The 24,498-nt window shown below is 46.6% G+C and overlaps 2 protein-coding genes and 1 pseudogene across 2 annotated transcripts in view; 2 read left to right on the top strand and 1 right to left on the bottom strand.

Annotated features, from left to right (window-relative positions):
• LOC144123113 (glycoprotein-N-acetylgalactosamine 3-beta-galactosyltransferase 1-B-like) overlaps window positions 1–24,498 on the bottom strand; it is a 380,861-nt gene that overhangs the window by 94,650 nt on the left and 261,713 nt on the right. The window lies entirely within an intron of this gene.
• On the top strand, window positions 5,221–7,477 carry LOC144126309 (THAP domain-containing protein 5-like). The gene is made up of 5 exons (XM_077660396.1): window positions 5,221–5,453; window positions 6,656–6,788; window positions 7,095–7,178; window positions 7,260–7,311; window positions 7,438–7,477. The coding sequence occupies exons 1-5, from the start codon at window positions 5,289–5,291 to the stop codon at window positions 7,475–7,477; spliced, it is 474 nt and encodes a 157-aa protein (XP_077516522.1). The 5' UTR covers window positions 5,221–5,288.
• LOC144126308 (uncharacterized) overlaps window positions 7,618–24,498 on the top strand; it is a 33,292-nt pseudogene continuing 16,411 nt past the window's right edge.

The following is a 24,498-nucleotide window of genomic DNA, read 5'->3' as shown; positions in this document are numbered from 1 at the left end:
GTCCAGGCTCTAAAAGCTCGTGCTTGACGCCGCTTACAAGCCTAGTTTTCCGGGACATGGCCATTTAGTTCGGCAAACTGCCACCACGGGCCGCATGACCCTGAACTCCTCCTTTCTCTTTTCCCCTTTCCTGCCTCGCATAGCCGCACGCAGGCAGACGGGAGGGCACGCCGCGGCGGGGTTGGGTTGGGCGGTTAACCATTATTCGGATTAACTTCCACACTGTGGGAGGAGGGGGGAGCAGGAAGGGCTTTTGTGGGCGAAAGAAAACTAGCTTTTGTGGGCGAAAGAAAACTATCAGTGCGGCGCGAAGCCTTCTGTGCCCCCGAATATTGCATGTTGAGTAGTAGGATTTTGAGAAAGGCTCCCAGTGAGAAGAGAAGGAGGGGACAGAAATGACAAGATGGTTGAAGGGCTTGTTGAGTTCGTTCGAGGGGCACGCTGTGTGGATTGAAAACGCGTGGTTCTTTTTGACGAGTTGTAAGCCAGAGAAGAGATACATCCCAGGAGAAACAGGACGCAGTGATACAGTGTGCCATGTCTCACCAGCGCCGTATCTTTTCGCTGCATTGCAACTAGGCCAAAGTGCCACCTTAGTGAACTCCAGGATTTAAACTCGTGATTAGAAGCCAAATTAAAGCTTATAAAATGAAATAAACAATCAAGGAAACTGAAAGCAGGGATATCGGATGCTTGTAGAAGAATATTTTGGGCGAACGCAATGGAAACGCCCAAAAGGCTAATATCAACAATTAATTGGGGAGTTGCAAGGTGCCGTCTTGGTTCTGTAATTGCTGTCGCCTGTCTTTGCGGCGGATCAATGAACCACCTCTTTTATCGGCGTAATGCTATGTACAGTTTTCAGAAACGCGTGGAACTCATCACCATGATTATAGTTTAGCGCTATATTTCACTAAAACTAACGGTTCTAAATTCTCTTTTTTTTTCGAGGACGGTTACTGACTGTAATAATCTCCCTGAGAGTGTGATATCCGCTGTTGACTTTCTGAAGGCCTTTGATGATGTATGTTATTTACTGTATAATGATGTTCTTCAATTTTATCTGTCGCGAATGCTTTTATTACTGTCTGATTGCACTTTTATATTATATCTTTGTGCCCTTCCTGCTTGGGCCTAAGCAGAAGGTCTGCAGTATTGTGTAGATAAATAAACTACTTCGTATCCGGAACATAGCGCATCTAACATGAACTCGTGTGACCACGAATAGCGGCGCACTTCAGGTTTTTTTTTGTTTTGTGATGGTAGTGAGACACTCCTGTGCAATCTGAGCAGAGTGAATGTTTTGTTGGACGCCGTCGCTCTCATCGTGTACCCTTAGCATTCACGAACTGAGCGGCCAACAGTGAGGAAGACACTTAAAGTTTTTCGAGAACACTGTCTTTTCGGGACAGTGGTAGAAATACATTGTTTAAATTAAGGGGCTCAGATGGAGCATTTGCCCACTGACCACAGTAAGGGTAATCCCACCTGTACATAGAAACCACCACCACTGCTCTCCCAACAACCTGCACAGAGCATGAGTAGGATTGTTTCTTGGAGAGAGAGAGAGGGTTTTGTTGATAAGAAAGGCAGAGAGGTTGGCCTGAAAAATAAATATCTGGCCTGCTACTCTGCTCTGGGGGACGGGAAGAGGAGATAAAAAAAGGTCACGATGGGGGACGATGATGATGGGAGGAGGCAGATAAAAAACTACTATAAAAAAAAGGAAAAAAAATTAAAAAAAAACAAGGCACACATTCTGACATCACAAACGCGAGACAAGGTCCGTGTCGCTCAAAAAGCGTGAGAGCGCTCGCGTTGCCTTTACAGTTCTAAACTATCTGGCCAAGCGCCGAGGATCAAATCCTCAGACAGGAGCGATGTGTCCATAGGCTTCAGAGCAGATGCGAGTATGAGTCTTTAACGTGCATACGCTGGACACGCCACTAAAACATGTTCTATAGTCTCTAGCACGCCACATGTGGCACATTCCGGGGAGTCCGCTTGTCCTATTAAGTGCAAGTATTTGCGCGTGAATGCCACATTTAAACGTAGTCTACGGATAACGCATGCAATAGGGCGAGGTATTCCGCGAGGAACTGAAAAGGTCATCGTCGGATCTAGCCGTTTAAGGCGGATGTGGCGGGTGTCTGCCAGGGCCCAGTACCTAGCCGTCGCCCTCCTCATCAATTCCGAAATGAGACAAGTTGTGTCCACTATAGAAAATGGTACAGCTGTACGCAGGCCACTGCTGAAGGCGCTCCTTGCTTCGGCGTCGGCGGTCTCATTTCCATCGAGTCCGCAGTGTCCGGGGACCACCCTGGGACCACCCTTGTTTCTTGGATTTTTTACGTAGTTGTCAAACAAATCCGCGAACCGTTGTTTGCGCTTGTTTGTTAAGTTATTCTAGCCCGAAGCAAAAGAAAAACAAACTAATCTTAAAACGACATTGTAAGGATGTAAAGTTCATTCAATATTCCCGCGCGACATTTTCTTATCACTGTGTTGCTGAAAGAAAACGTCGTTTGTTTAAGGGTAGGCTGCATTCGTCTTGAGTGGTATGTGCTCTTAAGTTTACAATAAACCATTTGCCGCATTCACTCGCGTAATGAACGCGCTTCTTTTCCCGAGAGAATCTCTGAAGATTTTTGGTGTGTGTTTATTACGCACGTTAAATATTCAGAATTAATTCAACCTGAAAAACGAAACTTAAAAACATTGATTATTACGCTACTACGTAATGCGAATTTTGAGCGCAGCTCTTTAGATGTTTTGATTTTGCGATGTATTGAGACAGGCAGATTGAGATAGACATGTATGTGCAACACACAAGACAACAACCGCCATCGCCACCTCGCCCCCCCCCCCCCCCCTCCCCTCGCTACAGACCGGCATCCTGAAGAAAAGGCCCAAAGCGTGGTACACAAAATCTCCTGCGCTGAGTGCTCGGCGTCGTATGTTGAGGCGGCTGGTTGGGGAAACTCAAGTGCCAACTCCATGTGTGCTTCCTGCTCGTACGCGCCGAGCGTCGGCGTTCTAGGCGTACGCCAGAACCGCTTTGCTCATGCGCACTGCAGAAGACGCCAGCAAACCTCTGCGAGGTGCGGATATCAGTCCATGATAGATATCGGCGCCAGCGCACGGGCGCTCGCGTACGCGTCGGAAGAAGGGTCTGGTTTATAACACTCGGAGGATCGCCGGGCTCTCGGTGACTCTTTTCTTCATGGCTTGAGGCTCTTTCAGGTTCCCCGAACTTTTCTTCGCGGTTGAAGTTGCGCTTTCAGCTCCTCCCCCCCCCACTCCGAAAACTTTTCCTTCACGGCTTGAAATTCTTTCTGCCGGGTCGGGTCCTCCTTCTCCGATTTCTATTTCTTCCCACTGGTTCCTATTTCATCATTAACTAATGACGCGCGCAACCTGTACATACTTATTATTGTGCATATAGTTTTTGTGTATATTACCTCTCACCCCTATCCTCTCCTCCTGTCCCCCACTTTCATTTAATTTCTCCATTCTGCCTGCTATCCTTTATTTCCGCTGCCCCAGCTCAGGTTCTTCAGTATCGATGGCAGATGCCTTCCTTTATAATAAACCACATACTACTACAACTGCCACCGGCTCCAACATGATAGAGTACAGAACAGCGCTGCTGTCTCCTCCCATCATTTTTTTTTTGGTCAAAATCAAAATCATATAGAATGCATACATGGAGATGAGTCTTTAATGGGCTGGTTGCTTTCACGGAAGCTCGTTTCCTGACGCTTCCTCATAAAGCATTCCAGTCCAGGAGATGCGTTTTCCATGCCCTTTCGGTCTAGTGAACAACGAGCTGGCTGGTGCATGCTTTGTCTGGTGTCAGCTTGGGGGGAGGGGCACTCAGTGGAATGCCAGGGACAATGCATCCTTGGCCCCTTCCAGGGAGGATTTTTCCGCAGGTAAAGTACTTAGACGGATTTACCGAACAGCTTTCAGAATTACGAAGAGTGATGGAGAGAAAGCGACGGCCAGCAAGGAAATAACAAGAACCGATAGAAATACACTAAAGCAGGACTAGAAGTCGTGCTTATTACTCGGCTTCAGTCTCGGATACTGCAGCGTAAAAGATTAAATCGCAGACAAAGAGAAGACAATAGGTGGAAAGCTAACAAGGAACAATAGCGATTTATTGCGACGCTTGAAGCTAATAAATGTATTGAAAAACAAGAGAAAAAATCCAAATCTGCGACAAAAAGTAAGGCTGTTTAAATAACAAATTTTCCTTCTCGAAAGCACTGACGAGGCCTGGTTTGCATAGTCGTCACTTAATTTGACAATCTGTATGGGGGTTATTCTTGTAATGACGCTCAAATGACTAGAAGCGATAGTCGCTCCCTAGCACCAGCGCGCCAGCCCTAGCAGTAAGACCTGTGACCACCAACCCGCGGTGCGGTAAGTGGCCATCACGGCGGGTTCGGGCCAGAGGGGAGAAACACGAGCATTCTACTCGGATGAGCGTTTGTTGCTCCTGAGCAATCCAAGCAGCAGCAACAAAGCAGCCGCCGCAACGAGGGAGTGTTCTCCACGTGTACGGGGGTGAAAAGCACAAAAGGGGAGAACGCTTACAAAATGGTGGGGGAAGAACGTTCCGCTCACCTCGCGTGGCTCCTCGCTCACGGCCCGCGGCGGACAAGTCACACGCGGTGGCCGGGCGATAAGGGCTGGTTCACATGCAAGCGACTGTGCGAGTGAGGGGTGCGTCGAAGCGAAATTTTCCAACTTCTTGGAACCTCCTCGCAGCGACGACTCGAAACCGCGCCGTCACCAGTGCTGTGGAGAGGAGGTCTCTTCGTTGTAAGAAAGTCTTCACGGCGGCGTCTCCGCGAGGCGCGAAAAGAAGCGGGGGCGGCGTAGTGCCCTCCCTGGCAAACCTCCCGAACGGCGCGCTTAACCACGGCCGGTCTCGATGGGAGCGCGCGCTCTTTTCTTCTTACGGCCTTCGCAAAGGGGTCTGTTTCCGCCTCCCTCCGCACCTCGGTGGGGTCGCCACTGCCACACCGCTCCTAAAACCCCTCAATGAAACAAAAGTAGCGCAAAGCTTTGAACTTTCCGGCTTCCCTCCTCTCCTAGCGCGCCGAGGGATAATCGAGCCTCTCATTGGCCGAGGCGCTGTGGTCACGTGTTAGCGCGCGCTTTTTTTCTCCGCAGCAGATGCCGGCGCCATTCCCGGGGCAGGAGCTGCGCCTCGTTTTCTTTGTGTGTGGCAGTTTTGGCAGGAAGTGTTTTTCCATTTTTTTTTTCGCGTTGCGGCGATGCCGAGCTTCTGTTGCGCGTATGGATGCAACAACCGAGGAGGCAGTGGAAAAAAAAAATTGCCAATTCCGTCCGGAAAACGCAACGCGGCTCGCCGAAAGGTTTGGCTGCACAGGATCGGCCGGGCACACTTCGACAATGTGCTGGATCCGCGACTTTGTGAGGTGAGTGGCCGTTCTTCAGTTGTCAGTCGTGCTTTTTTTTTTTTTCGGGTGATTTGGTGCGAAGCGCGAGCGACTGCAGCCTTTTTTCGCAGTAAATGCGGTTTGGCATAGTTGTATTTGGATTCGTTCGCTCGTAGGCCACGAAAGCTGTGCTTCTTGTTGTCTTATGCCCACCGTGCCAGTTCTGCTAGATTCTGCTGGTGCAGCTTTGATGTTGCGCGCATTACGTGGCGTGTCGACGTGGTTGCAGTCAGACTCGTTCGCAGGCTCGACTCGGAAGTTACGCTTCATATTGTTTGAGCCCCCATGTTTACGTGGCTCGCGTTGGAGGTCTAGCTTCCATCTTGCGCACTGCTGCAGGAATTTTTGTCGCAGTTGAACTCCTTCGCTTACGAACCCCATACTAAAGAGCCGGTTCTCGCTGTTTGATACCCGCTGTACATGCTGCTCGCAATATAGGTCTAGCTTTGATGTTGCGTGCATTGCTTGCCGTATTTGTGTCGTTACAGGTGGAATCCTTCGCTCCCGAATTCGATAGTAAAAGGGCGGTTCTCGCTGTTTGAGCCTACGCTGTTCATACTGCTCGCGGTGCAGGTCTATCTCTCATGTTGGGCGCATCAATGGGCGTATTTTTTTTGTTGCAGTTGGGCTCCGTCGCTCACGAACTCGACGCAAAAGAGGTGGTTATCGCTGTTGAAGACCCCGCTGTTCATGCTGCTCGCTATTCAGGTCTAGCTTCCATGTTGCGCGCATTGCTGAACGTATTTGTCAGGCAGGGTTCATACCAAAATCGGGCATTACTATGCCTAGGCACAGTAACGCAGCTATCGCTCGAATACTCGATATCTGCGTGGATAATAATTGAGAATGCAAGTGAGGACCTCCGTTAAACATAATTGTAGACATTTTTGGTTCAAGGCCGTCGTCGCTGGCGCGAATTCGTGCAAAAATCACGCTGCGTGGGACTTTGCAATGGGATAGGTGGTGTCAAATGAATCACCAACGCAGGGGTGCGCGCTGATATTGACGATTTCCAACGTCCGACTTCGGCAAAGCTCTTGTGGCCTTCTGTGGGGTCTGCTGACGTGTCAACACTTGTGCATGTTTAAGTTATGAAAGCTCATGCTCTCTATATATTTTTCGTGCTTTGTATTGTTCCTCGCAAGGTTGTGTCATAAAAAATCTTACTTTATTCGTCTTAGGACCACTTCACCGAAGACCAGTTTGAGAGCCAAGTCCTTATGAATTACGGTATTAAGAAATTAAGGCCAGATGCAGTACCAAGCCTTTTTGTGCATCGAAAGCGGCGCACACCCAGGAAGCCTCCAACTAAGCGTAAGATGATCGTGGTTTAGTTATTTATTCCTCATCTAAAAATATATAATGCTAACAATGTGCTTTGAAGCAGAATTGCCAGCAGAAAAAAAAAGTTGTGTGCCCCAGCATTGTTAGCTTTCGTGTCATATAGTCATTATTGCTAAACGGTGTGATATGTAATACCGTGGTAACTCGCGTGTAAATCATGAACTCTGCTCTCAGCACTACTGTTCTCGTTGGGGAACCTTAGCACAAAAGGCTAAGAACTTCAGTTCGGAGTAGCAGACATCCGCTCTCTTCTCTGCGACTGTCCACCTTTGCCAGGTGGAGTCATGAGCAAAAGTACCGAACAAGCTCCAATTAAGTCCGGCCCCGCAGCAGGTCTTGCAACGGGAGAACATGCTGATGGTGAGTTCTGCTATGCTCTGGCACTCTGAAATGCTAGATATGCGTCGTATTATGGCGAGCCTATTTCGCTCTGGTTTTCAGATGAAATTCCATCACTAAGCCCACCGTGCGCACCTCGCCTGGACCAGGACCTGTGGGCAGTTCCACAGAGCTCCAGCTGTGTGTATTATACTTGCATGCAGGTACATACTTCGTGTGAACGGACGCCATAGCTTAATGTCTCGCGCTCATTGACGCGCAACTTTTGTGGGGCATGCAGATGGAATGCCGCCGCAGATTTTGTCAAGCGTGCCCTGTGAACCTCAGCTTGGCCAGGAGCCGTCTAACTTTCCATGTAACTCATGTGAGTACTGCCCCTGGCGCCATAAGACGATGTCAGTCCGCATTCTCACGTCTCAATTTCTTGCAGCTGCTACTGTCTACACGCAGAACTGCGGTCATGATTGTAAGGGTCAAATGAACCACATATTTCAGTTTCGAAGCAGAACATTTTTTTCTTACTCTTACTCGCTCTCTACGACAGGTGGACTAAGCGAAGACCCCGAGCCAAATAGAGCCTTTTCCGGTTTCGCAGTGCATTGCTCACAAGCTGAACACGCCGATGGTGAGTTCGCCACACTTCTATGTGCGGGCTGTGCCTTGTTTCATGGCGTATGCCCTGCATGTGGCCTACAGATTGTGTGCCGTTGGACAGTGCATTCCGTGGACCTCAGGTGGACCATTTCCAACCAGCAACCGTATGGAGCTCAAACCGTGAGTTCTGCTTCTCTGTCACCTACTTTCTTCGAATTAATGCATTCAATTGTTGCGTTTCTATTCTTTGCGGCAGCCAACGTAGTCGTACAAACCAGCTGTCAGCCAGGTAAAGGACGGCGGTACTAAATATTTTACTTTTAAGCAACAGTTGTTTTAAATTGCCATCACTTTCAATGTTCGTCTTTCATAGGTGGCGGCTGTACTCTGTACGCTCAAGATATTTCTTCCTCGTGCAGTGTCCCATCTTCCAATGACCAAGATACGAGCTATCAAACAGAAGGTAATTTGTTTGTATTCACGTTCCCCAGGACATTTTTTCTAAATACTGCTGTTCCCCATTTCTCCAGCAGGGTGATGCTCTAACTGTCTCGTTAATGAACAAACCATCATCGGTCTTCAGACCGAGATCAGGGACCTGAAAGCAAGGCTACAAAGCACAAAACGGCAGATGTTCCTCTCACGACGACAAAAAAAAAAACTAAATGTTGAAGGAGAAGGCCGCAACAGAAGAATCGATTGAAGCGGTTCCTTGCCCCTGACCAGCTGAGTTCTATGGAACAGAAGACCATGAAGGGAACACGGTGGACAGAGGCAACTATTGTAAAAGGCCTAAAAATACGGCTTTCCAGCGGGTCAAGAGGCTACAATGTTGTCAGGGAAATAGGTGCACCACTGCCGGCAGAGAACCCTTCAGAGGCATCTTGAGGGGTTCAAGCTCTCGCCCGGAATACTTCATGACATCCTCCGTGCACTTCCAGCCAAGGTATGTTCACGAACCACGACTGACTAGTTTTTTCCATGTGCTTTTGGTGATGACAGTGGAAGCATAATGCTAATAATGATGTTTTCGAAAATTAGTAGGTTGTCATATGGAAGGGAAATTTAAAATCTCAGGCTGTTTTCAGTGGTAGGAAGTGTGTATTGAGACCAAGTGGTCAAATGCTCGGGGGCGCGCGCTAAAATTTATACGCTTTTCCCACAAACACCTCCGCAGCGGCTTATTTTTGACGGTTTTCAATCACGAATAACCAAACTTCTTTCCGGTGTGTCTCGTAATTTCTTTCAGGTGGACAGCATGCAGAATCATGAGCGCCACGCATTCCTGATGATCGATGAAATACAGATCACACCTGGCCTTGCTTTTGACCAGACGACAGGCACTGTGATCGGAAAGCCCACTGTTCCTTTGAGTGATGGGTCGCTTCCACCGGACGCGATGGCTACGCGCGCACTTGTTTTTATGCTGGGAGGCGTGACCACCCGGTGGAAGCAAACAATAGCGTACCACTTTTCGGGAAATTCCTTTTGCAGTGCTAGTGTCGAAAGTATTATTTTTGATATCGTTCGTGCTTTTGAGCAAATTGGAATAATTGTCGATGGTGTTGTTAGTGATATGGGAGGCGGCAACCAAGGCTTCTGGAAGCAGTTCAGGATTGTTGTTGGCAAGCATTCTAGACGGAGAGTGCCTTGTGAACACCCTTGTGACCCCAAACGGAGTTTGTATTTCATGGCAGACACTGCACATTTGCTTAAGAATTTGCGGAATCATCTGACTCGTGGGCAGTCCTTTTTGTTGCCAGAAAATATTGTCCGAAAGAGCCAGTTGCCATCCAACGAAGTGCACCTGGAGCATGTAAAGCAACTAGTAGAGCTTGACTCAAAGCATCAGCTAAACATCGCCCCACACCTTAAGCCAGCTTGTTTGGACCCAGGCCATTTCGAAAAAATGAAGGTGGGATTGGCGTTTTCGTTATTTAACCATGACACTGCAGCTGCTTTGCGCTTTTTAGTGGATCGAGGTGACTTGCCAAGGGATGCACTCACAACTGCTTGGTTTTTTGAAGTGGTGTTCAAATGGTTTAAAGTCATGACATCTAGAACTACGAAACTCGCCATAAGCAAGTTTGATGAGCAAAAGTATGATGACATAGTTGTGTTCCTTGTGGGGTTTGAATGGGGAGATAAGTACGTTCTCCCCACTCAATCGCGGCTGACACGGTTCAAAGCCGCCCGGACCCCACCCCGTGATCGCGTACGCTACTGAGCGCTCGCCGACCACGGCGGGCCTTGCTCTGGGGGAACAAAGGAACGACACATTGGCTCACACAAACAGGCATTTATTGCTACAGAAACAATAACGCCAGCTAGCAACAAGGTACGCTAATGAATCAAGGTCGTCCGACTCACCAGCAAGGTTCCGAGCGAATGTTCGCCCGCGCTAGGGCAAGGGATATATCCTCCGCAGGCCGGACGGGACGAGTACGGGAGCCTGTCTCCCCTTCGCTTCTTTGCCCCGCCGGCGAAGAGCGGAGCCGCGATCGACGCGTCCGCTCGCGCCGATGATCCCAGCCCAAGCCTCCCTCTCCCGCGCGCGGGCTTTGGCAGTCTCCGCGCAGCGATGCTGGCGCCCTCTCTTGCCAGTTAATGTAACTCACAAGGGAATGCGCTCAGCCTCGAGTTGAGACCGCCGCTGCACGGTGCCTCGCGGGAAAGCAAACTCAGGGGGCTGCAGGGCAGGTCCCCACATCCCCCCAACCTTAAATAGACCCACGCGCCTGAAGGTACATGCTGTGGATGAGTCTCCTGGTCTTCATGTCCTTGAGGCACGTCTTGCAGCGGAGGTCACGTCGACAGCGTCCACGCAGACTTCCGCGGTATTCCGAAGGCGGTGTGAAGGTCTCCGCTGGGACGACTCGTATGGCCCGCGGAATACCGTGTCCGCAGGCCCGCGAATCGAAGGCCGGTGAGAAAACTGCAGGCCAGGATCCTGCAGTAGTCGCCAGGGCAGCAGCAGCCGGAGGTGACTGCTGACTGGTCTCGCCACAGCTGCCCCGGATGGATGCGGCGAACAGGGTACAGGCCGCTCCGTCGCAGCAGGTGACAGCGAGACGATGTGCACCGGTCAGCAAGCCTGGGTGGCTCCATCGGATCTGCAAAATTGCCGAAACGCTCTCGGCGTGCCTTTAACGTAGGTCACGGAAGGGGAAACGGCATCCGCAAGGGCCTCGTGGCACAATGCCTAACTCGCTAGCAAAACGTGTCGGCGGCTGTGCAAACGCAAAGTTCGAGTGAACAAAGCCCTTCCTTGAGTTGAACGAGACTGCTCAGTTCGTGGGAGGTTACAAACAAAAAAAAAACGGGCAGGCAGCGAAGTGCGCCCCCTCTCAACGACACTGTCCGGTGGTCGCGTCTCTTTTAACGTGGTGCAGGCAGATCTGAAAGCCTCAGGCCTAACTACCACTCCGACAACGACTGTGACCACAACAAAGACCCGAAACGGGTTATGTGCGCGCAGCCGCGAGGAGACGTCAGCTTTGTGGGGTGGTCCTACCCCGCTCACGGCACAAAGCAGCTTCTGAGCGGTCGGCGCCCACCGTATCGGACGGTGTCGGAGCGCGCGGTGCCGAGCTGCAATACCAGCGAGCTCGTAGCGGCACCCGTGGCCCCAGGCCACCCGGCTCCCGGAGCCGCGACTCCCAGAGTCGAAAAAGAGACAGTAGAGAAAATATATACAGAAACTCGGACCACCCACGCGGCTTCCGTACACACTCGCTTCGGGCTCAGCAACTCCGCGGGCGCTAGGCCTCGCGCTCCCTTGATGCGGACCAAGTGATTCTCGCGAAGAAACTCCAGGGAAAAAAATGTGCTGAGCATGTCGAAAAGTTCAAACATGCTGCAGCGCAATACACCTCGCACTCAAGAAAGCATGCCGCAGGTCCTAGCGATCAAAATTCACTCTAGGCCTAGCACTTGTCAAGTCCAGACAAAGAGCGTTCCTTGAACCGAACCGACAGTCGTCCAATGTTCCAAGAGCAGGCCCCACGTTGGGCGCCAGGTGTGGGGTTTGAATGGGGAGATAAGTACGTTCTCCCCACTCAATCGCGGCTGACACGGTTCAAAGCCGCCCTGACCCCACCCCGTGATCGCGTACGCTACCGAGCGCTCGCCGACCACGGCGGGCCTTGCTCTGGGGGAACAAGGGAACGACACATTGGCTGACACAAACAGGCATTTATTGCTACAGAAACAATAACGCCAGCTAGCAACAAGGTACGCGAATGAATCAAGGTCGTCCGACTCACCAGCAAGGTTCCGAGCGAATGTTCGCCCGCGCTAGGGCAAGGGATATAAACTCCGCAGGCCGGACGGGACGAGTACGGGAGCCTGTCTCCCCGTCGCTTCTTCGCCCCGCCAGCGAAGAGCGGAGCCACGAGCGACACGTCCGCTCGCGTCGATGATCCCAGCCCAAGCCTCCCTCTCCCGCGTGCGGGCTTTGGCAGTCTCCGCGCAGCGATGCTGGCGTCGTCTCTTGCCAGTTAATGTAACTCACAAGGGAATGCGCTCAGCCTCGAGGTGAGACCGCCGCTGCACGGTGCCTCGCGGGAAAGCAAACTCAGGGGGCTGCAGGGCAGGTCCCCACATCCTACAAGTAATTGTTCTCTTCGAGCGTATCCTCATAGGTGATCCGAAGAAACATGTCTAGAAGCCACTCCAGACTGGCATCATCTTATCAACAACAGTTGCACTAGAACTTCAGCACTACTACCTGAACACCAAGGGATTTATTTGTGTTCTTTTAAGCCGTTTTGGCCAAGACGCGCTAGAAAACCTTTTTTCTACATTGAGGTCAAAAAACCCAGTTCCGAGACCCCTTGATCTTCGCTCTGCACTTAGAGCGGCAACAATGGCGCAGTTCCTGAAACCAAGCAAGAATGGTAGCTATGCTCCCGACACAGGATTTTGTCTTGTTGGTTTAAGTAAAGAAAATGAGGACCCTACCTCTACTAGAGAAGCTGAAGTCACCCCTCCTGACGACATCTTATTACTAAGCATGTCAGAGCGAGAATCATTGCAATACTTAGCTGGAACTTAGCTGGATACGTAGTCAAGAACGTGCAGAAGAATGTATGTACCTGTTCAGCGTGCATGGAAGCGATAACATGCCACAAAGGTAGCAAGCTGACGCAGCTGAAGTCTTATTCAGATACAAAAAGAAAAGACTTTTTCGAACTGCTAGGAATTCATTAAAACCTGAGCGATGGACTGCATATAAATCAGCTGCCTTAGCCTATTCCCGTGCACTAAAGACTACTAAATTTTCTTGTTTTAATGTAACCCTCCCGAACATCTTAAAGTCTAATCCTAAACGCTTCTGGAGCATAATAAAACCTAGCACTAACGACAAAGTGTCATTACTTTCAGCAACTGGAAATCCCATTCCGGACCATCTTTGTGCCACTTCACTAAATGACTCTTTTGTCCAGTCATTTTCTTCCTCATCCGTTGATCGCCACCATCCCAAACTCCAATCGTGTAACTACTACTGTATGGATCCAATTGTGTTTGACTCTCATGGCATTATACCGATCATTAATAATTTAAAACAAACATCTTCTAGCGGAATCGATGGCATTAATAGCAAATTTCTTCGGAATACTGTTGAATATACCTCTATCATTTTGGAAAGCATATTCTCACAGTCGTACTATGATGGCGTACTACCCGAGGACTGGAAAACTGCTAAGGTCATACCTGTACATAAAGCCGGTGACAAACAGAACCCATCTAACTATCGACCCATCTCTCTCACATCAATACCCTGCAAAATAATGGAACATATAATTCTCACTCACCTTGTTAATTTTCTTGAAGATAATAGCTTCTTTTTTCTGACTCAGCATGGCTTTCGGAAAGGTTTCTCCTGTGAAACTCAATTACTTTCCTTTACTAATGATCTGCACTTCTACTTAGACTCCGCGTTTTCCACAGACTGCATATTTCTCGACTTCGCTAAGGCATTCGATAAAGTTAACCATTCATTACTTCTATATAAACTCAGCATTCTAAATATTGACCCTTCTGTTCTGAACTGGATTCGCGCGTTTCTTTTTTCTCGCCTTCAGTTTGTGCATGCTAATGACACTAATTCTTCTACCGTGCCAGTTGGTTCTGGGGTTCCTCAAGGATCTGTCCTTGGCCCTTTACTGTTCCTGATTTATATTAATGATCTGCCTGCTACTGTTAACTCTAGGATTTGTTTGTTTGCCGACGACTGCGTGATTTACCGTAAAATAACTAACGATTCCGATATTCGCTCTCTCCAGGTCGATCTTAATAACATACTAGACTGGTGTCATAATTGGAAAATGGAACTAAATATTAAAAAATGCAGATCTATGAGAGTTTCACGTTCAAATACTACTTGTCCTCCTTATTTTCTTCACAGTCATCCCCTTGAAAGCGTAAGATCGTACCGGTATCTTGGCATACATATAACTAACACCCTGTCCTGGAAACTTCATATAGAACATATAGCATCTAAAGCAAACAAAACGCTTGGTTATCGTCGAAGAAATTTTACACTTGCTCCATCTTCATTAAAATCATTATTATACATGACCTACGTACGACCGCAAATGGAATACGCTTCATCTATATGGGACCCTGGACAGGGCTCACTGACACAGGTTCTGGAAACTGTCCAGAATCGTGCAACTAGATTCATTTTAGGCAATTACCATCGTACATCTAGCGTCACCCAAATGAAAAAGTCTTTAAACCTCCTGCCCCTAGCTGCCCGCCGTAAGCACTTCCGCATCTGCCTATTCCATAAGATTTTCTACTCCAATTTTCAACTTCGCTCTCGATGGATTCAACCAGCACCGTTCATTTCTCACCGTCGTGATCATCAACACAAGGTCACAGTGCCTCATTGTAACACAGTGACATGTGCGCAATCATATTTTCCGCTAACTTCTAAAGAATGGAATTCCCTACCCGCATCATTAACTAGCATCACTGATTCAACTCAATTTAGAAGAATACTTACCACTCTGATTACACAATGATCGCTTTTATATTTTATTGGAGTGTTGTGTTCTCCACGTATTAGTATTGTTCTTAAACTATTTTATTAATCTGTTCCGTGTTCATTTTGCTCACTTCTTTTTATCCTGCCTCCGTTGTTCTATAGTTTTGTATGAATTGTGCTTTGTTTATTTTTCTTGTTAACAACTGCCCTTCCCCTCTGAAATGTACTTTGTACCTTGAGGGTATCACAAATAAATAAATAAATAAACAGCTGTTGTGCAATTCTTAGAAACAGTAGAGGGCCTTTTTCGAGCAAACAGTAACGCTCTTATTCAGAATCACATCACTATTTCGCAACTAGAAGCTTCTGTTTCGGAAAGTGTAATGACTGCTAACTGCTTTCCCGATTGTCACAAGGTTGCTAGCAGAATACTGCGAGTGTTTTTACGAACAAGGATGCATATACTTCTAAGGAAGGAAAATCAGCGTGCAGATGAAAATGCAACCTCAATAAAGTGTGGCAGCCGAAGTGTCGGAAAAAAAGTTGCTGCTAGCAACGTAAGATAAGCAAGTTGTTCCAGTTAGAGTAAACTGTATGAGAACATTTCTTCTTCAATGTGAGCACACTGTCGACATTATGCGCGATTAATTGCCTTTTCGTTGTTTTTTACGTTTGTCGGAAAGGAGTGATGCAATGCCTGTTGCACTGAGCAGCTAAATACTTCGTCGTGCATTTTTGAAAATTTTATTACACATTGCGTGGCCATTGCATCTGAAAGTGATTTCATTGTGATGCTTGTTCTGTTTTCTGAGCGACAAAATGTTCTTTTAACGAGCTGAATGGCTTGTAATTATTCGCCGCTACCATGCTTAGTTTCTTCTTCTGTACTTTTGTCCATTTTCTCGGTGTTTTTATTGCAGTGTATTCAAGACAATAAACTGTTTTATTTTGTACAAAATATGCTGCAAGAGAGGTTCTTTGTGGCTCGGACCGAGCTGTAAACAGGCAGTAAGCTCAGGCACCTAGCCATGACACGGCCTGCATCCTCATCAGAGAAAGCATAAAGCACCTGTTGGCGTTAGGCTGGCAGTTCATTTTTTTCAAAGCCGCATATAAGAAAGAATTTTATTGTAAATTGATGCGTGCAAAAATAAATCTTTTTTGTGTGTTTGAGCAGCTGCCGGTTGAAAAATCGTCGAAGAAATTGCCAGTACAAATATGGGACGGAACTACGCGCGTGGTTTATTATGACAGATGCTCACTCACTCAGCCACTGCATATTTTCAGACTAAACACATTGGTTACGCTTGTACAGCACTGTCTGCGGGTTCGAGATATAGGGAGCTCACGCATCTTTTAACGCGCGCGAAATGATATTGGCATGAAAGTGAATTCAAAGCAGTAGCACCGCCGCGGTGGCCGAGTGGTTATGGCGCTCGGCTGCTGACTTCAAAGACGGGGCTCGATCCCGGCCGTGGCGGTCGCTTTTCGATCGAGGCGAAATGGCAAAGGCCCGTGCACTGTGCGATGTCAGTGCACGTAAAGGTACCCCAGGTAGTCGAAATTATCTTGAGCCTTCCACTAGGGCGTCCTTCATAGCCTGAGTCGCTCTGGCACGTTAAACCCCGTGAACAAACATCAAAGCAGAAGTGTGCACCCAGGTTTTGGTCACGGACCATATATGATTTAAATAACGTGATGTTGATCATTCTTTTCTTCAGAAACATATAGCAGTGATACATCATTTCGCGTATATAGGAATGCGAAGGTTGGAACCTAACAATACGCGATGTACTGCTTTGTAATCACATGTTTGCTTATTACCATAACAAACCTTGCAAGAACATGTTTCTCATAATTGTCCGAAAGGTATAGTTGCTTAAAGCAGGTGAGCTTAAAAAAGTTTGGAGTCGAGGCATTGCCAATTTTTCAGCAGAAATATGGGAGACTTACCCCATTCTATTTTCTCCTTGTTTTTATATTTTCACTTCAAGCAACTTCCTATACGAACCAACGTGATTGCTGCAGAAAGAACTGAGTAAATTCAAGTCCAGATTTTTCAGCATATCAGTTTTTTTTTTCCTTTGGCACGATACTTTGACCGAAAGCGATCAATTAACTGCGGCAGTCCAGGTGACTGCGCGTTAGACATGGAGGTTACAAGAGGGAAGGAAATGTTCTCTTTCAAGCCATTATTGCATATGCTGGCCCGAGATGATAATCACCTAAACAAGCAGCATTCGAATGACTCATGTGGTGCTGTAGTTGCTCACGAAACAGCGTTTAAATGCCTTTTTTTGGTTGCTGTTAATCAACGCAAACTATTAACCCTATATCAAAATTCTGATCACAATCGTGTTACAGTGCGCAACCATAGGGCATCATATTCGCCTATTTACAAGCAAACATTACGTGGCTACCATAAGTCGGATATTTTTAACGGTAGCCTGCGATGTGTCCGAGGCATATTAACTCCGAAATAGTCTCCAACCTTTCCTGTACTAAAATAATTAAAATTGAGACGAGTAATCACCTACACCCTGAATAGCACAGCCCGTTGCACGAGCGAACGCGCCTTTGAGAGAATATATTTAGGAGCATTAAACCGCCATCCGTTCAAATAAAGCCTAGGCCGCACATCTAGTCGCATGTCGGTCCACTTCCTCTTGGCGGAGTTAAATTTTTAATAAGATTGGGCAAAAGATGCCGGTTGAATAACACGACTCCGAGACATTCACTATACTGCCGCGAGCTCGCTTGCTCACTCCACTTCCACCGTGTGCACCGTGATCAAAGCGATCGCAGTACAAAAAGTTCATATAAAGTAGTGCGACTTGGATCGGGGCAGTTATTTGGGTAAGTAATTTTTTTACCTCCCATGCCATGCGGCCGAATCAGCGGCGGAAAATGAAAAGTTCTTCGGGCGCGCTGTCCACTGCACGCCAAAGCGCGAGCGTTGGGAACACAACGCGCTGAGTATATTCACAATAGTGCCGCGAACTCGCTCGCGCATGCCACTTCCAACGTATGCTCCGCAATCAAAGCGATCGCAGGACAAAAAGTTTCGATAAAGCAGCGCAGTGTAGGTCGCGGCAGTTATTTAAGTAACTTATTTTTCGTTCTTCCATGTTATCACGCCGTTTCGACCGAAGCCAAAGCAAAAAATGCAACACAAAATTCATTCGGGCGCGCGCGGTCTGCTGCGCGCCAAAAGGCGAGCGTCTGCTAGCATTCCCCGGCCTAGGTGCTGCCACCGTCGGCGCCCGGGAGGAGCCGAGAGGAGGAGCGCCGGCATAGGAGGAAGAGAGAGAAGATGTTACTTTGTCTATTGAGGGGTTTTAACCGCTCCGCCGCTACGACCGCCGTTCACTCCGAAGGAGAACGCGCGCGCGCTCCAAATTCGGCCCGCGTCAATGGTAACTGTCAAGCCTTTATATTTTTCTATTTACGCTTTACGCAAAGACCGCGTAGTCAGCCCCTTTCCAATGTGCGAAATCCCAAACAACGGATGAACGTTTGCGCGCTCACTCCTTGAGCCGGACTGTGTATGGTCGAATGTATGCTTCGAGCACAAACGTCAACAGGTTCCACCCTTATATTCGGCTAAAAAGCAAGGCTTTCAGCTTCTATTGTTCGTCTTCCGGCAGGTTATTTAGGAGTGTGTAGAATGATATGCGGCATGTAATGCTTGGATGGCGAGTTTCAAAGAGTAAAGGATTCTGCAGAGCAAATATAGCTACTGAAATTTCAAGCGCAGCTGCCTAAAGTTTGCACAACAGCGGCATTAGCAAGAATTCATGGTGCTACCCAGGAAAACGCGTCATGTCATTCGCGAAAGGAACGGTTATAGACGGAACCCAACCCTGGCTGCTGGAGCAGAGCACGCTGCACGCACGCGACGTCCAAGATTTCCTCTTGAAAAGGCATTTTGAAGTTTGGCGGCGTCTCACGACCGCCCATCCCACCACATGACAATGCGAAAATTAAGTCACTTGTTTACAGTAACTGCAAGCATGAACTAACTGCCAGTAAAGGAAAATTAGGAACTGCGCTCTTTCTTAATAAAATCGTCCTTTACGAGCGAGCAGACTTATCTGGGAGGCGATGACTACCAGCTTTGCATTATTCTCCTGCATATCTGTAGCCTCGTCCTTGCTTTCGATAAACCTCCCGTGAGCATGAACTTTCGTCACGTCATTCAGAAAACAAAGTAGCACCACAAAAAGAAGTTTTCCGCAACTTAACGGAGCTCGACTAAACCTCACAGCAATGCGCGTTTTACCAGCTGGCTTAGCTTATAATGTAAGGAACAGAAAATGAACATTTGCAGTACTTACATGTTAGTAAAATCCCCTGAATTTAAGAAAATAGAGGGCATTCGGCATTCAAGTCCATAATCTGATGTCTTTTGCAATGATATTTAAAACAAATATTCTAGGAAGTTTCAGGGCACGCCGCAGGTTGAATATACGTGGAGAACAAAAAATGGCGCTCTTTATGTAGCTGAAGTCACTTATTGGATATACATACTTTCTGAAATTGCAATACTCAGTACATGTCAATATCTGTGGCAGCAAACGCAGCTTGTACTGATTGGTTCTGTATGTTCTATTAATGTTAGTCAGGCCAGAATGACGACAAGGAAGCTTGCGTCCAACTAGAAAATTGTTTATTGGGGCTAACTCGTGTCCTCAAACATAAAGCATGCAGTTCAGCGGCGCAGCGATTAAACAAGTGCTCGGTCAACGAAGGTCAGAATGACGGTCGCTCTCGGCCTTGCACAATTTAAAGGTGACCAGGAACTTGAGACATAAGACGCCTAATGCGCTTACGACCATTTTGAATATGAAGAGAGACTTGCACGCGGCTACAGACATTTCAGAGGGATCTGGTGGCTTCATGTTTGACAACAAAAGCAGAAAGGCCGCGGGCCATTGTCTTTGAGCAGATAAAAATTCATTACAATGCTTCTTGACACTTGCTCGCACATTAGTAATCAGAATTCTTTTGAGATATCAATACAGGCCTCTCGTTTAAGGAAGTTGTGACGTATAAGAGGATGAAAATAAGTTCATTCAGGACTTGCGAAAAGCGATATCGGCGTAATTAAGTACTATATACACCTCCCAGCAATCTTGCAATTTATTTGGCAGTTCAACGACTCAAGTATCGTCTCAAGCCACCAGCTACGGCGCTATCGAAGTTATGGCTCAAGCGTCGTAGAGAATTTTTTCCCCGATATAGTACATTTTTATGGGACGAGCACAAAACGTTCGTTCTGTGAGTTTTCATTATCTTCCTCTTAGCACTAACTTGTCATTTAATCACGGACCATGATATATAAGAGAGGAAGTGATCACAGTATTTCCTTGTGGATTGAAAACCAGAAATGCTCGACATAGTTGTGAGGAATTTGAGAGTGATTCCTCATTTTAAATGTTTTCATCGAGCAAAGTTTGCGACGAAGAATCTGTGCACATGTGGACTTTGTTGCCGATACGCAGCTTAAGCATCTGGATTTTGTTTTCTTTGACTTCGGTGCTGCGCTCATCATGAAGCAGCGGACCACAGCGCAAAACCAGTCAAAAGCCACCCTCCGCCACAGATGCAGGCGGGGAGCGAGCGGTGGGGTCGTCGCGCCTCTAGCTGCGGCGGGCGGCGTAACTCCCGGAGAAAAACTTGCTTCTGCGGCGAATGCGAAGGCCGTATGAAAGAGCGCCCCCCCCCCCCCCCCCCTCTCTAGACCGGCCGTGGCTTTACATAGGGCATAGGGGGTTCATGTGTATCCCCACATCTCATATGCCTTTACTATCTCCCGAGTTCTCTAGTCTCAGTGTGCCGCTTTAGCCACTATGAAAGGGTAGAAAGACACCTCAGGACCAATTTTTTCAGCACCCGTGTAACCCTGGGCAAAAGCCCAAAATCCAGCTATTCTTGGAAAAAGAAATAGGCAGTGCACATCATGCATGCGCAGTATCACCTCCAAGAACAAGATTTTTCGAAGCGGCATGCAGCGCCGCCGCTTAACAGAATGCTCGCAGTGTAGATCATGAACAATGAGCAGAAACAGCGGACACATTGCTTTGTTTTGCTCTCTCTTTCCGACAGCATCGTTTCTCAGATGCTTTCCAAAGGAGAAAAGGCGAAGAGCCCGCTGATGATAGCAAGGCTGGGGAAAGTTGTGCCTCTGTTCCAGTGTACTTCTGACCATAGTAGTTAGTACGCTACAAACCACGCACCGCTGCTCGTCTGGCCGTCGACTGGCAATTGTCTTACGGTGCTTCTCCGCCGGCGACTCTGTATCGCACACGGATGAGACTGCATGAAGACCACCCACCGTTTGCGAAGCACAGTGCGAGAAGCTGGCAATTTAACACGCGGTGCGGAAGGCTGCGGCGATGGCTGCGTGGTGTAAAGCAGCGCCGGGCGAAGCTATTGTGTTCGCGCCACAGCGCGTTTTTTTAACCTTTTCGCTATCAATCTATTTTCAATTTCAATTCGATGTTTATTTTTCCAGAAAGTGCCTGGAGGGTCTCCTTGGCTAAAAGCTGCTCATGCAGCTTGACTAAGGCCAAGAAGACCGTTACATAGCAGTATCAGTAAAAACACATTATGATTAAAACAGACATTTACCTCTAATTTGCAACAGTAATTACAAGTTTTGTACAAAATTCGGAGCACTGAAATTATACCAGGTAAATAACACAAGTCAGACATCAAACAAAGCACACAAAAAACACATTTCAAGAAACGTGGCAAAAAAAAACATTGTACAATTGATTTGCATGAAAAAAAAAAGCACAAGAACAGAACAGAAAAAAAACATAAGGTGTATCAAAACACAGTATACCAAAACAAAGTATTACCAGGGGAGAGCAATTACAAAAAACAAGACCTCAAACCTCTTCTATTCAAACCTAAAGTGTGAGTATTTTTGTTTAGTATAAGTGGGAGGATATGTGATAACGCTTGATACTTATAAAAAGTTCGGAACCGTGGGATTTCCCACAAATCTTTATTTCTTGTGGGTACGTTAGCGTCGCGGCGCTGCAGTGATGCTTATGACATTAGTTGGTTTATTGCAGTAAGGGAGGAAAAGTAAAATGTTTTCAATAGTCGGAATTCATAAATATCCTCAATACGAAGTATTTCAAATGACCTGAAGGCACTTGTTGTAGTGGCCATTGGTTCCATATTGGCAATATGACGAATTATTCGCTTTTGTATTAGTACAACCCTGTTTAAATTTCTTTTAGTTGTTGTGCCCCATACTAAAGTACAATAATTTAGATGAGAGTTAAATAATGCTTGATATATCTGAAGTTTCGCTTTGAAAGGAAGTATACTGCGGCAGTGTGCTAGAGCTCCTGTAACTAAAGCAGTTTTTTACATAGATAATTGATATGAGTATCCCAGCCTAAGCCAGAAGTGAAGTATACTCCAAGAATCTTGTGGTGGTCAACAACTTCTATTTCTAGAGTTTCGAAGATAATTGTAAGGTTCGTTTTAACTTCTTTATTCCTGGCTCGAAAAATCGTTGCTTTTGTTTTGACAGCATTTATCTTGAGTAGGTTTGCTTTGGACCAAACAGACAGTTTTTCAAGTACTTCGTTACATTTCAGTATTAAGTTATCTATGTTTGTTCCAGAAATAAGTAGAGTGCTGTCGTCAGCATAGATGATAAAATCTGTTGAATGATCTATGTCTACAATGTCATTTATAATGGCGTTGAACAATAGTGGACCAAGAACGCTGCCTTGCGGGACTCCATATCTAATAGGTAGAATCACTGAATTATGATTGTTTAAGTGCACAAACTGAGCTCTGTTTTCAAGGTATGTTATGAGTAAATCTATGCACTTTCCGCGGATTCCATAAGATTGCAGTTTACTGATTAAAATTTGGTGGTTCAGGCAGTCAAATGCTTTGCTAAAATCTACAAAAACTGCAAGTGTGAACATATTTTTTTCTATGTTCTGCAAAATACTTTCTTTTATTGCTAATAGAGCCATTTCCGTCGACCTGTCTTTCCTAAAGCCGTATTGCGCGTCACTCAGAACGTTATGTCTATCAAAGAACCCAGTTATTCTAACAGAGATTATTTTTTCCAGCGCTTTCGAGAAGACTGGAAGCATAGATATAGGTCGATAATTTGTTGGCAAGTTGCGATCTCCTCCTTTAAAGACAACTGACGTTCTAGCTATCTTCATTGCATCTGGAAATTTTCCGGACTCTATTACTAAGTTAAATAAATGTACAAGTACAGGCGTTATTATGCTCAAGACGTATTTAACTGGTCTTATCTGAATATTATCGGTGTCTAACGCCTTGCTGTTTGGTAAAGCCATAACTATACTGTGGATTTCAGACCCATCGGTTGGCTGTAAGAATATGCTGTCAGTGATGGTGTCTCGGTGATTTCTGTTTTCGGTGAGGTCGATTTCCGTTTGAATTGGGTCAGCGACATTAATGAAAAACTGATTTAAGTAGTCAGCGACTTCCTTGCCGCCATGTTCACGGCCATTTATCATTAAAGTATCTGACAGGGAATTTTTGCTTCCACGGCCTAGAACACTATTCATTATTTTCCAGGCAGCGTTGGTGCGCTGTTCAGCGATATTAGCAAAGATTTGTTCATAACATGAAAACTTCGCGTGCCGCAGCTCCGCATTCAGCTTATTCCGAAGGGTTTTAAAGTCTTTCAAAGTTGTATCCAATCGTGTACGTAAAAAGGATTGATAAAGGCGGTTTTTGCTTTTTATCTTTTTTAGATGCTCTTTTGTCACCCAGGGCTTCCTCGCTCTTTTAGTGCGTTTAAGAGCTTTTAATGGGAAATATTTTTCATAGACAAGCATGAAAAGCTTGATAAATTCATTGTAAGCTTCATCCGCGTTACCTTTTGTTTTTACTATTGACCAATCTTGGCATAATATTTCTTGTTTGAACAGCTCTAAACTGTTTTCAGTGATGCACTGAGTAGTGAAACATTCCTTTCGTCTTTCTTTTGGTATTGAATTTACATAATGCCCAAGGAAAACCGGGCAATGGTCACTGATGTCGGATGAAATTGTGCCTGCACTGTTTATGGTAGTATCAATGTTTGTTATTAAAAGATCAAGTACTGAACATGTGGAACATGTAATGCGTGTTGGTGTTTCAATTACATTTGCGAAACCAGACGAAAGCAGTAGCATATTAAATTCACGTGCAGGATGGCTATTTTCTAAGACATTGATGTTGAAATCACACCCACCAACCAATATCAGGTTATTTTTTGAGACGAAGTTTAAGAAAGATTCATATAAATCTAGAAAGCGCATAATGTTACCGTTTGGTGGGCGGTATACAACAAAAATTACTTGGCTTTTATTTTGAATTGTCAGCATTTCAAAATCATCAGTCACCATACTGAAATCTGTCAAAATTTCACATTTCTTTTGAGCCGAAACAGGTATCGCAACACCGCCACCTCGTCGGTTTAAGCGATTAAGAAAAAAGGTCTCGTACCCATCTATTTCCAACACAGGGCAATTGTTTGAATACCCAGGATGATATCATCTTCTTTATGTTTAGCCGAACGTGCGTTAATATGCAAGACCGATTCACAAAAACGATGCTGAAGGTTGAGATTTGATGGTAAGATCAATTCGCGATAATCCATTTTGGCTTCTTTTTTTTCCCGTCTGTACAAGCAACTAAGCCTGCACACACTTTACTCATTATCATTGGATGAGGACGCTACGCTAGCCTGGG

This window comes from Amblyomma americanum, chromosome 3 (assembly GCF_052857255.1).
Source record: "Amblyomma americanum isolate KBUSLIRL-KWMA chromosome 3, ASM5285725v1, whole genome shotgun sequence".
In the NCBI taxonomy this organism is placed as follows: domain Eukaryota; kingdom Metazoa; phylum Arthropoda; class Arachnida; order Ixodida; family Ixodidae; genus Amblyomma; species Amblyomma americanum.
The sequence above is the reverse complement of the archived record's forward strand: the minus strand, read 5'-3'. Positions and strand labels throughout refer to the sequence as shown.

What these genes read in the sequence shown, in the direction of transcription:
- LOC144126309 (XM_077660396.1), top strand. Translation starts at nt 5,289, where the DNA reads ATGCCGAGCTTCTGTTGCGCGTATGGATGCAACAACCGAGGAGGCAGT. An exon ending in CAGGAAGCCTCCAACTAAGC is followed by an intron (nt 6,789 to 7,094) that starts GTAAGATGATCG and finishes CACCTTTGCCAG; the next exon opens with GTGGAGTCATGAGCAAAAGT. An exon ending in CCTCGCCTGGACCAGGACCT is followed by an intron (nt 7,312 to 7,437) that starts GTGGGCAGTTCC and finishes TGGGGCATGCAG; the next exon opens with ATGGAATGCCGCCGCAGATT.